This window comes from Vanacampus margaritifer, chromosome 7 (assembly GCF_051991255.1).
Source record: "Vanacampus margaritifer isolate UIUO_Vmar chromosome 7, RoL_Vmar_1.0, whole genome shotgun sequence".
Lineage (NCBI taxonomy): Eukaryota > Metazoa > Chordata > Actinopteri > Syngnathiformes > Syngnathidae > Vanacampus > Vanacampus margaritifer.
Window position 1 is genome coordinate 18,645,410 of NC_135438.1, and position 12,289 is coordinate 18,657,698.

A 12,289-nucleotide genomic window follows, 5' to 3' on the forward strand; every position below is an offset into this window, starting at 1 on the left:
CCAGCAAGTACCTCTTACACAAGCACCTTTTTCATAGCAATAAATTATGCAGGCTGTAAAAATCTCAAATCATCCTCAGCAGGCATATGGTGGCTATTGCTGCAAGATTTTTTGAGGTAAAATTTGTTCGCTACTTTCTACGCTGCAGTTCAGTATTTGAGAAATTAGATGTCATAGTTGTACTTGTGTGTGTTTCTCTCCGTCTCTAATATTCTTATCAGATGTTTCTCAATCCGATTAAACTCCACTCTGCAGCCTCTCCTGTTGCATTTTCATCATGTCCAGAGGCCCGTTTCATGCCCCTCCCTTCCTGCTTGTAGACCAATGAGATGCACATACAAACACACACACACAAGCCGACCCTCCCTAACAAGTATCAGGGAGTGTGAGAAGGCGTTGGTTCTCTGGCCACAAACAGATCACAGGGGAGTGCTGCACTTTGCAAGTCTGATGGCTCATAGAAGGACAAAAAGCAATCGCAGCTCGAAATGACAGAAAGAGGAGGACGTGTCCGCGTGTGGCTGTTGAGGTAGCTTGAGGCAGACTGTGTGTGGCCCAGGCGGGACAGACCCAGACACGCAGGCCATCAATGGAACTGTCAAATAATCCAAGGTCGAGGGGGCATGAGGAGGCTCCCCCAGCCCTGCTGCCCGATCTGTCCCAAGTGAAAAGCAGCAGCTTCAGTGCTGCCCAACAACAGGGTTACTCGGCAACCATCTTCCTCCGCCGTAAAGACAAACTAGAGAAGGTAAGGCGACACTTCAAACTTTGTTTTTCACTTGTTTTGGTTTGCTTTTTCAAGTCAAGTTTATCAGTTGTTTCTGGAATTGTACATAACGTGAACATTGAAAGTGGTGATTGCAAAAGTTATTGGAAGTATCCAATTGTAAAACTAGAGGAAACCACTCAGCCAGTATCAAAGTGCAACATGGAATCAAGTTTGCATCCATTGGAAGTGCTCTTAATGACTGCGGTGCATCAAGTCTAGCGCAGTAGAAATACAACACAAGACCCAAGAGGCGCAGTTCTGTTATCACAGATGAGTATTGATCACTAATTTGCTCGCTGCTACCACCCACACACACACGAAAACACAGGATAGAGACCACTTAGTTATTTTTTTTCTTGTCCTTTTTATTGGGTCTGCAAGATAACTTTTGTTGGAAATGAGCAAGATGCCCTTCCTCAAGTTATTTTATTTGGTCAGCAATAATAGTGATTTTCAATGGTCTGTTTTCTAATTAATATTAAAAAATAGGGATGGATGAGTACCGATACCTTCAGTATCGAGTCAATACTGGGACTTTTTTCAAGGTACTCGCAGCAGTTGCAGATACTGGTTGCCCTCTGTTGCCGTTTTACGATTCGGAACTGGAAATTATAAATTAGAAAAATTGCCATTAATTTCATGCAAAAAAAAAAATTTAAATGCTAACTTAGTATATATAGGTCTTTCCTTAAAATTGTTTGTCATTGTTTTTGGAGGGGAATTATATGTATCAGAAATGCTAGTGATATCGGTGACTACTCACCAGTTGACTACTCAGACTGGTAAAAGTCTGGGAAAAAAATTGTGACATGGAACTTCCCTATTAAAAACAAAAATCCATATGGAAATAAATTGTCATCCAATTTGGTCTCTGTTGTCTTTAATTTAATAAATTTGACAACAGCTTTCCTCTGATTGGTCTTCTGTCCAATCCTATATTTGCAAAACCATTCACTAATTTTAGAATACTAACATACTTGTTGTTGCTCCTCGTGGCTTAATGTGAGATGGTAATTTAAAAGGTTTAATGCATGCCATTAAGCATTCCACTTGAAGTATTAATCTTTTATCGTGTGAAAAGAAAAATAAGGAAGTGTGGTGTGTTTGTCACAATATGACACATTAGTCTAGGTCATAATGGTACTTTTTTGTTGCCCGGCTGTAAACAACTCAATAATCCATTAAAATCCAGTATAATGCATTTAAACGGTCCAACCTGTGTGCATCGTGTCGAATGCTGTTCTTATCCATCCAGAGTGGACACGAAGATTGATGGCTGCTTTCAGTAAATCAAGCTGACTTAAGCATGTGATGGTGGATTTCACTGAACAAGTAGTGCTCTGCTGTGGCCAGACACTCACGGATGGAGCTTACTCAAGCAGACAGACAGACGGACAGGCAGGATGTTTTTTATTTTACTGCTACATCCAAAACTGAAGCATCTGGCCCGTGGCCCAGCTGCATATCAACATGGCGATGTGCCCAGCCAGCCTTCACTCACTATATCATTCTGACTTTGATACTACAGTAACATGGAAGACCACAAAAAAAAAAAAAGCCAATACTTCCTGTAATTAGACTGCAACCAGCCGCTGAGTCTCTGGTGTGAAGGTGAGACACCAACAGTGAAACGTCCTTCACTGGCATGCATTAAGGTGTTTTTTGATGGGAGGAAATTAAGAGTCCTTTTCCACACCAAGGTTGAAAAAGAAAACAAGTTTGAAAAAAGGTCAAAATTGTCATGCAATTAATTCATAGTGTATATTATCTTTTGTGAAACATTTTTAGTCTGAGCAAATGTATTCTTTTATGGGGGTAAAGTTTGTTTGTAAAAGTTGTATGTCTGGTTAAATGACATAAAAAATCCCAGATTAATCAAATAGATATTTGGAAATAGCTCTTCAAATGCACAGTTTGTTCAAGATAGAAATATAAACCGTACCAGGAATGCCAACAAGATCTGTGAGTTAGGATCAATTATTGTATGATTATTATCTTTTGGGTTTTTGGTGATTTGTCTCATATTTCTTTCAGTAGTGAAGTCTAAGCCCTAGGCTGTAATATATGTAAAAAAAAAAAAGAAGAAGAAAAATGTGTTTGACCGTGGTGGGAGCAGCTAAGAGCAATCATCTCCCTCGGGAGGTGACTCAGACATTTCTAGTCTCACTCTCGTTGTCCCTTTGGGCTGTCACAAAGAAGAGAACATGCATTGAGCAGCTCAAACACACAGTAGATGTGACAGTTGTTTTATAGACATGTCTTGATTTAAGACGTCTCAAGACATCTCAAAAATGTGTCTGAAGACACAATTTAAGATTCCTTGTGACACATTGAGGGCTGGGTATGTTTCGCAATATGTTACATTAGTTACATATATTTTTATTAAAGCAGTCATACCAAATTATATTTTTATTCTGCTGGATGGCAAAAATGTTATTTTCTTTTAATGTTAATGGCGCTTCCGGTTTTCCGCCAGCGGCCTGTCTGTTATGTGCACACTGCACAGCAAGGATCAGCCGGAATGAATGATTGTGCAATATCGATTCTAACATCTCCATATCGATAGGTGTATTGTGAAGAGACCAGCAAAAATATATTCCCGTATCACTTTTTTTTTTTTTCGTACACCCTTGGTTCACACTGGGGTTGTTTTTTAATCTTTAAAATTATTGTCTTATTTATGAAGACTATTTTCACAACTGAAATTTGTTTTCCTAATTTTCTGCATTGCCCAAAGCTAAAACAACGTAAAATTGTCTCCTGTTTCCATGGCGCTCATAGGACGCATAAACACAGCAGCCGCTTGCTTGTTGTCAGCAGCTTATGATGTTGCATATGCTGTTTTCTGCTGTTAGGTAACTATTCATTTGTGAGATTGGATTGAGATAAATAAAAGCATAGAAGAAAGTTTTTGCACATTTCATGCTGTTCCGCTGAGGTTGTTTAATGAGTTTTTGTGAGAATGTGCAGTTGTTTTGGAAATTTATCCCAAAAGCCACATCTGTTCCACTGATTTGACACACAGAAGGTTTTACATAGATATGCTAGCCAGGTGTTTATGTCATAATATGTTAGTTTATTTTGCTTTTATTCCATCATTTAAATGTTGCCGTGCCTTGCCAATGGCATGTTTTTAACAAGGTCAGTTCTTGACTTGCAACAGGTACTCACATCCGTACGTGTCACTGAAAACACTCCAACTGAGAGGCTCGCACTTGGAAAAGAAAACAGACAAAATAGATGCTATATAAAATAGATGCTATATAGGTGTGTTTGTTTGTTTTAGTAATTTACTTATGAAGCATCTCACAACATAAACTACTATTATCCATTTTAGTGATGCTCCTCAAAAGTTTTACCACTTTAATTTAGCCTGCTTCAGAGAGAGAGAGAAAAAAATCTGGCTATTTGTAGACTCATTTGCATACTAAACAGTTATTGGACGTTTACTGGCAGAAAGGTCTCACTAGACAATCGATCAGTCAGCACACAGCACAGAGTGGAGGTGAAAGAGAGTTGCGGAAACATGTGCAGATTTCATTTGAGGGGGCAAGACCCCCTCTTGCTCCTGCGTAAAGCCGACCCTGGTTTCTAGAGCCTTCCTTAAAGGTGTATGCCAATTTAGGTTGGATCAAATTGTAGATACAAGAATCAAAAGTGAGGCATGGGGGAGGGAGGGAGGGAGGGAGGGAGTGGGTCTGCTGGGATTCAAAACAGCAGCTTTACATTGGTGGTTTGAACAAGAGGGCTTGGTCTGTCTCCATCTCTCTCACAGCCTCTGTTGAGTCAGCATGGAGCTGCAGACTTGCTCATTCTGTACTCCGACACACACTCACTCACACACACTTCAAGCTGCAAATAAGAGCAGGACGTGAGGTGCATATACACACAAACAGCTTCAGGATGTCAGTGAACCATATGCATGATAAAGTATTAAAGTCGAGTTTAGCCAAACGGACCGATGAAGCAAATGCACTGATGTCATAGAAGTTTGAAGGAGCGCAACTCTCATGGCAGGACCAGCCACAAAGGAACCCGTAAAGGTGACGTTCCCAATCCCCGCCTTCATATATGCATGTGTGTAATATGTAAAGTATCAACTCCTGTGTTGTGCAGCCTCATTGTGCTTAAATGTCACTGTGAATGTCTGGATGTCTTTTGAATATAATGTAGCTTTCTACTCACATTTATTTCCATAATCGATTTATTTTAGGTGAGTTTTAGATGATTCAGCACAAAAATAACCTTTCCTGGCGCTCATTGGAACTTTTTCCAATGGGATTTCTTATGCGTATTTTGCATGTCAAGCACGGTCTTTTCCTCTGGTTAGACTTAATGAAAATCTCAGGGTCTCAGTGGACATTAAAGGAGAGTACAGTACACACAATGTGCTGCAGCTGCCTCATTAATTGAGACATACAGATGAGAGGGAAGAGAGGACAATCAAAAGTTGTCTTTACAAAAGAGATTTTTAAAAGTTATATGACTACATTATTGTTATTACTCAAAGTCTTTACATCGATAAAAATGTCCAGCCATGTATCAGTCTACATAATGTCCTTTATTGTAATGTTGTTAACTCATTCACTGCCATTGACGACTATAGATGTCAAAAATTAATTTGAACAATTTCTGTTAGTTTAACATTTTTTCTCACTTTTGTTAACAAGAGTATGAAAATCTAGAATTGTTTTTATTGTTTTAGAACAGATACAAAATTTGTGATTAATTGTGAGTTAACTAGTGAAGTCATGCGATTAATTACGATTAAAGATTGTAATATAATATTTTCTTTAAAAAATATTTTAAAAAATATATATTTTTTAAATATTATTTTTAAGAAAAGATTATTAAAAATCAGGGGCGTCAAAATGATTTGAATGAATTTGTAATTAATTCCATGACTTCACTAGTTAACTCACAATTTATCACAAAATGTATATCTGTTCTAAATGCACAAAAAAAAACTCATTTCTAGTTTTTCATACTCTTGTTAACAGAAGTGGGAGGAAAAAGTCAAACTAATAGAAATAGTTCAAATGAATTTTTGACGTCTATAGCCGTCAATGGCAGGGAATGAGTTAAAGATGTTCTCTAAGTTCATGAGGTACCAAATTCAATTAAATAGTCAGTCAAAAGTCAATTCATCCAATAATAACCTAATGTTTTGGACAATCAGTGTAAAATAGGGCAGCTTGATAGCTCACAAAACCATCAACGTCAAATAAGACAGAAAGAGCAATGATGAAAGTGCAGTGGTAGGCAAAACCAAAGCACATCACTGCACTTTTAAAAGAGCAAAATCAAGGATTTGGAGACAGCATCAGGACAATACAGCTGTCACGCCCCACATCTTTAATACAGCCACAATGTACACTCCTGTACACAAATAATACACTTAATATTGTATATTGCTGGAGTGTGATGCAGAGGTGATAAAATCCCTTTCAAGGGAGACATGCTTGAACAACAAAGCTGACAGTGTACAGAAAAGTCATATATTGTGAGCCATACATTTTGCTTACATTTGTGTGTCTTGTTGCCATGTTTTCAAAGCAGCAGTATTGCTTATCCAATACGGCTTACATACACACTGTTGTTTATTGATCACAAAACCTCCCTTCCCTGTGCATTGATTGAGGCAATTAACATTTATGGGGTCATTATGTTCCTTTCTCAAAGCTCCAAAATGAATTCCCATGTTGTTGTCTTTTCATACTGTTACTTTAATACTTATAACCAGCAGATTATTATGTGTCGTCTACTATAAATTGTTATGTTTTATGTGTCTGTGACTTGTCAGACGCAGCAGAAGTGCATTGCCATCTTTGCACTGCTATGCTGCTTTGCTGTGCTGTTGGTGCTCATCTTCTCTTCCGTGGATATTTGGGGGGACGGTGAGGATGGAATCACAGAGGAGAATTGTCGCACTGACTGTCGGTGAGATAATCAATACATCGGAAGCGTAATAAAACAACATTGGAAGACAAGAAAAATGTTGAATTGCTGATACTTTCATGTTGCAGCATTGTCCTTATGGAGACAATCCCCGAGGGTCTAAAAGATCACTTGAATGGCAGACCCAATTTGCCACTCCATGTTGGCTTCCATAACCTGCTGGACCAAGCCAAGCACTCAGTTCAGGTCGTGTCACCAGTTTGGAACTTGAGGCCTTCAGAAAAAGAAACAGGACGACAGGTACAAAGTCATGAATACATCGTTTCCTTCCAGTCAAGTATGCGTCCAATTGTATTTCCCTAGTGGTCCGAAAGCAAAAACTTTAATTATTTTGAAGATTACGTGTGCCCTTTTAATGAGTTTAGACCTGCTGAGATGAAACAATGCCTAAACACGTAATACCGCTTCCTCAGGGTCAGCTTTTATTCCAGAGATTGCTCAGCTTGAAATCCCGAGGGGTCAAACTAAAGATTGCTAGCAGCCTGGCGAACTCTGCAGAACAGAAGATTTTGGCGACACACAGTAAGTAATTGGCAAACTGGCATTCGTTTCAACTTTGAACTCTTTCACCCTCGCCTATCCGTCTCTTCCTGTCCAGACGCTGAGGTTCATTTGGTTAACATGACAGCTTTTACCAGAGGCGGACTTCATTCCTCATTCTGGATCGTAGATCGGACACACTTTTATGTTGGCAGTGCTGACATGGACTGGAGATCGTTCTCCAAGGTATCATCAACATTTTGCCTGTGTTGTGCAAAAATTAAGGGTCACAGCGCTAATTAGAGGTCGTTTTTGGCATCTCTCAACTAATGAGTGAATAAGGATGTATCGGAGTCAGTATGCATTTTTTCGGGATTTCGATCGGGGTCAAAGTGCCACATTTCTTTTTCTAACTTAAACATGTGATGGAGACATTTGACAAATGGTATAAAGGCCGTGCAAAGGTCTCAAACTTGTGGCCCGAGGGCCTTTTGCGGCCTGCAGGATCATATTTTGTGGCCCTCTACTTGACATCAAAGTTTAGTGTTAGTGAGGTCCCCATGTTATTTTGCCATGTCATTGCCTTCGGTGATTTTTTAAATTGTTATTTTCATTTTTTATATGTTTGTTAACATAGCTCAGGCTCAGGACAGCTTTTGGCAAAACGTGGAAGGAAATGATATCCTGTAACCCAGTCCCAGTCATGTATTTTTCAAAACCTGACAAAAAGAGAAAGTTTGGCAACGAGAACTGTCAATTTCAAGAAAAAAGGAGACAATGAAAACATATTGGGTTTTTTTTGTTTGTTGCTGTTGTTTGAGCACAGGGGCACAGGACACCCCGATATGTCGCGAATACACAGAGAAAGTTCTGGTGCTCAAAAAAATCAAACGTCACTACTCAACTGAAAAGCAGCATCACCAATCTTGTTCATGTTCTGAAGAGCTGTTAAATGGAAAGTCAAACAAAAAAAAGTTTTACTTGAGTTTACTTGAGTAATATTATTTTGAAGTAACGCTACTCTTCAGTACAATTTTTGGCTACTTTACCCACCTCTGTGTTTAGCTCATTAACTGCCATTGACGGCTATAGACGTCATGAATTCATTTGAACTATTTCTATTAGTTTAACATTTTTTTCCACTTTTGGTTACAAGAGTATGAAAACTTAGAATTGTTTTTGTACATTTAGAACAGATATAAATGTGTGATTAAACATGAGTTAACTAGTAAAGTCATGCGATTAATTACAATTACAATTTTTAATCACCTGACACCCCTATTTTTTAATAATCTTTTCTTTTTTTAAATAAATAATAAAATAATTGTATTTTTTTTTTCAAATTTTTAATAGTCTTTTTTTTTTTTTAAGAAAAGTTTATTAAAAAATTAGGGGTGTAAGGCGATTACCATTTTTAATCGTAATTAATCGCATGACATGAAGTGGAAAAAATGTTCAACTAATAGCAATAGTTCAAATGAATTTTTGACGTCTATAGCCGTCAAAAATTGTTGACTTTTAATGTTCTGAACTGTTATTAAAAAAAAGACTGAGATGATTGGATTAGTTGTACTTTTTTTTTTTTTTTTATACTTGAACCCCTTTTTTATGGAATATTTGAAGCGGCCCAGACTCAATTTAGAACAGTTAATGTGTTTTCTGACCCACTTCCTTATCCTCCAATTAACACACTGTTAGGTTTTGATCATCAAGAAAGCACATCTACGTTCTCTCTCAACTAAACTTTTCTGCTTTTTCACTTTTTGGTGTTTCCTGGCACCTTACAGAGGAAGGAGCTGGGCCTGATGGTGTATAACTGCAGTTGTCTGGCACTGGACCTCCACAGAGTCTTTTCTTTTTACTGGCAGCTCCATGAGAGGGACTACATCCCCTCAATCTGGTCTAAGAGAGTCACAGCACTCTATGGGAGACACCAGGCCCTGGAGCTGGAGTTCAACAACACCCCTGCAGTTGCATATGTGTCTGTAAGGCTCTTGAGAAGTTATTGTTTTGTACACAACACAAATGGAACAGCCTTTTAGAGTGCAACTTCTTTTTCAAATGTGTAACGATATTTAAGTGAGAAATAATACATGTACAGTATTTCATGCACACTTAAGTAGATGCATGGAGTCTTGGTGCATTCACTTGTAATCTGTGTACATGTACAGTTTATGTGTGTAGTCATCTTAGTGGTATATCTTTTCTGCAGACCTCCCCTGATGTTTTCTGTGCTAAAGAGCGCACAAGAGATGTAGACGCCATCTATCACGTCATACAGAGTGCAAAGACATTCATCTTCATTTCTGTGATGGACTACCTCCCTCTGGTGAGCAGGCGCTTAAGAGGAACCTCGGTCACGAGGTACTGAGCTTTGATATGAAGACATATGCTTCATGTGATCATATTCTATATTTCGTAGCTGTTTTGTTTTCTGGATCATATGACTGGTTGTGACTCACTTTGGGGTTGCTAAATCTGTAAAAGACAGTCCAAGCAGAGGGATTCATCTAATTAAAACAACTTCATCGTTAGGTACTGGTCACCGCTTGATGAGATGATCAGAGAGGCTGTGGTTCTGAGAGGGATCAAAGTTCGCCTGCTCATAAGCTTCTGGAAGAACACTCACCCGCTCACCTTTAATTTTGTGACCTCCCTCAAGTCACTGTGCATGCAGATGTACAACTGTTCTCTGGAGGTGGTATGTAGAACAACTCCGCTGTGGCTGATTCATGTTTATAATGTAGATTTAATTCAGGTGAATACAAATTATAGTACATCATTTTGTTGATTAAATTATCTTTCAGAGGTTTTTCAGTCACAAAGAGCAAAAGGATGACTTTCAACATGGACTCAATCACAACAAGTACATGCTGACGGACAATGCTTTTTACATTGGTAGGCTATGTATTTTGCATTTATTAAATTTGCTTTATATTCTTTTATAATTGCAGTCCTTGAAGGAACAGTGTGTAGGATTTAGTGCCATCTAGTGGTGAACTACTAATTCATTAATTTAACCCACTATTAATTTCAATAATATTCATCACATCAAGCGTACTTCTTTTTTTTTTTTACATAATCGGAGTTGTAGTAATCGCTAAATATTACATACGTTGCGCTACACCTTATACCACGAACGTAGTTAGCCCTGGTGGCGCTTGCATCTAGTGTCGGACTCAATGGTTTGACCACTGCTTACCTTCCACATCTGCAGTCTGCAGGTGGTCGTCGTTCCAGATCCTGCCACTTGTCTTCCTTTGTTTTCTCTCACTAGCTTTTGCTAACTTCTCCTACTAGCTACTTTTGTTAGCTGCCCCAGCAAGTTCTTGCTAGCCACTCTTGTTAGCCACTCCAGTAAGCTCTTCCTAGCCACTCTTGCTTACTGCTCCCACTAGCTCCTGCTCGCTCCAAATAATAAATGGTAGTAATTGGTGGTTGGCTTGTGAAGTGTGCTATCTTTGAGGCAGCTTAGTGCGCATGCTTCAAAATTGTTGCATTTTATTAGTTCACCACAAGATGGCTCTAAATCCTACACACTGTCGCTTTATAATAAAATGCTTGAATAATAACACTCTTACATTTTCTATGCTAAATTTAGTACACCTATCTCTTACATTTAGACAACAGTTAACCTGAAATATATATATATATATATCTAAAGTGTTTTTATCTTCTTTAAGAACCAAGATGCACAATTCATCAGTGCCGCTCAACTGCCTAATAGCTTGTTTACGGTACTTGCAGTAGATGGCGCTATAGTCCTTTGAGTTTACAAGGAATTCTTTGTGAATATTTGTACATAGACACAAATGATTGTCCTGATCTCATTTTCTACTTTCTTAGGGAGTCACAACTGGGTGGGGAATGAATTCTCTAATAATGGCGGAGTTGGACTGGTGGTCCAGATGAATAACAGCAGAGGGAAGATCATGGAACAAATGAAAGCTGCTTTTGAAAGAGACTGGACTTCACCTTATTCGAAAAGCCTGCTGGGAAACAAAGATCGATACAACAAATACAAAAATCTGCCTCAGGTGGAGAAAAAGGAAGAGGACCCTTGAATGACCCTTTATCTCTGTAACTTACATTTCATATGGACATGCTGCACTATGCACTATTATGAATGGCTTATACAACACTTAAATTCTCTAGTATACAAATGAATTTATTTAGATCTTGATGTAACAATATAGTAGCTCAATGCATCTTAAAGTGATTGTAATAGTTGCTAATTATATGATGTAGTTTTACAATCCTGCATGAAGTATTGTATATTCAAGCCAATTTAAGCATCCCATATTCAACCTATATCCTACTAAAAGTAGCAATAAATATACACAAACTGTATATGATCTTGCAAATGTGACACAGGAAGACTGGGGGCAAGACTTGAATCCAAAAGTTTGGAACTATGAAGCAGATGGTCTTCAAACCACTAGTACACTGTGCTTGCTGCCCAAGGTCCTCAATTCCTTGCGTTGTCAATGCTTTAAATTGAAAATACATACACACATTTTCTAAGACCCCTGCGGTCATAGACCCTTAGCGTTTGGCCCTGGGCCATTTATGTACTTTTTTTTTTTTATTGGCCTGCTGCACACTTTATTAATAAAATTAAACACAGACTGTATCAAAAGGTTATGTGAAAAGATAAATGATTGAAATATTTTTTTATTATTACAAATTCAAATGAAACAAAAGTTAATGTTACACTAAAATGTAACACATTATCATATGCTCTTTTTAATTAAAATTGTAAATACATAAGACAACATACAGTGTGAGTTTATTTTCCAATTGAGGGATTACAAGTAATTACAATAGTAAATGAATTAAAAAATAATAATAAGTCACACCTTTTTCTTTTTTTTATTCAATAAAATGTAGGTTGCACGCTTATCCTAATAACTTTTATCTTTCTCACCGATAGCAACATAACCTTGCCTGCCAGATGAATTCTCGCGTGATTTGTGAGTTCACAAAGCCTCGATATTGTGGAGAACTCCTTTGGGCTCTTGCCAGTTTAATAGCATCAAGCTGCAAGTTAGTTAGTTAGTTAGTTAGTTAGTTAGTTAGTTA

At 38.0% G+C, this 12,289-nt stretch overlaps 1 protein-coding gene across 3 annotated transcripts; it reads left to right on the forward strand.

Annotated features, from left to right (window-relative positions):
- The first annotated feature begins 392 nt into the window (after positions 1-392).
- Positions 393-11,958, forward strand: pld5 (phospholipase D family member 5). Of its 3 annotated transcripts, none has more exons than XM_077572158.1 (10): positions 393-748; positions 6,573-6,709; positions 6,796-6,967; positions 7,141-7,249; positions 7,326-7,453; positions 8,995-9,192; positions 9,420-9,571; positions 9,743-9,908; positions 10,015-10,105; positions 11,054-11,958. In XM_077572158.1, exons 1-10 carry the CDS (start codon positions 590-592, stop codon positions 11,269-11,271), a joined length of 1,530 nt encoding a protein of 509 aa, XP_077428284.1. In that variant the 5' UTR covers positions 393-589; the 3' UTR covers positions 11,272-11,958. The 3 variants fall into 3 exon arrangements, with proteins under 3 accessions (XP_077428284.1, XP_077428286.1, XP_077428287.1); XM_077572160.1 differs by lacking the exon at positions 393-748 and adding an exon at positions 4,479-4,812; XM_077572161.1 differs by lacking the exon at positions 393-748 and adding an exon at positions 5,311-5,335 and having other exon boundaries at positions 5,843-6,709.
- The last annotated feature ends 331 nt before the right edge of the window (positions 11,959-12,289 follow it).

Bases quoted from the DNA above. Each gene is read 5' to 3' on its own strand.
- pld5 (XM_077572158.1), top strand. From the start codon at position 590: ATGGAACTGTCAAATAATCCAAGGTCGAGGGGGCATGAGGAGGCTCCC. The intron at 9,193-9,419 runs GTAAGGCTCTTG...TCTTTTCTGCAG, and splicing joins CTGCAGTTGCATATGTGTCT to ACCTCCCCTGATGTTTTCTG. The intron at 9,572-9,742 runs GTACTGAGCTTT...CTTCATCGTTAG, and splicing joins AGAGGAACCTCGGTCACGAG to GTACTGGTCACCGCTTGATG.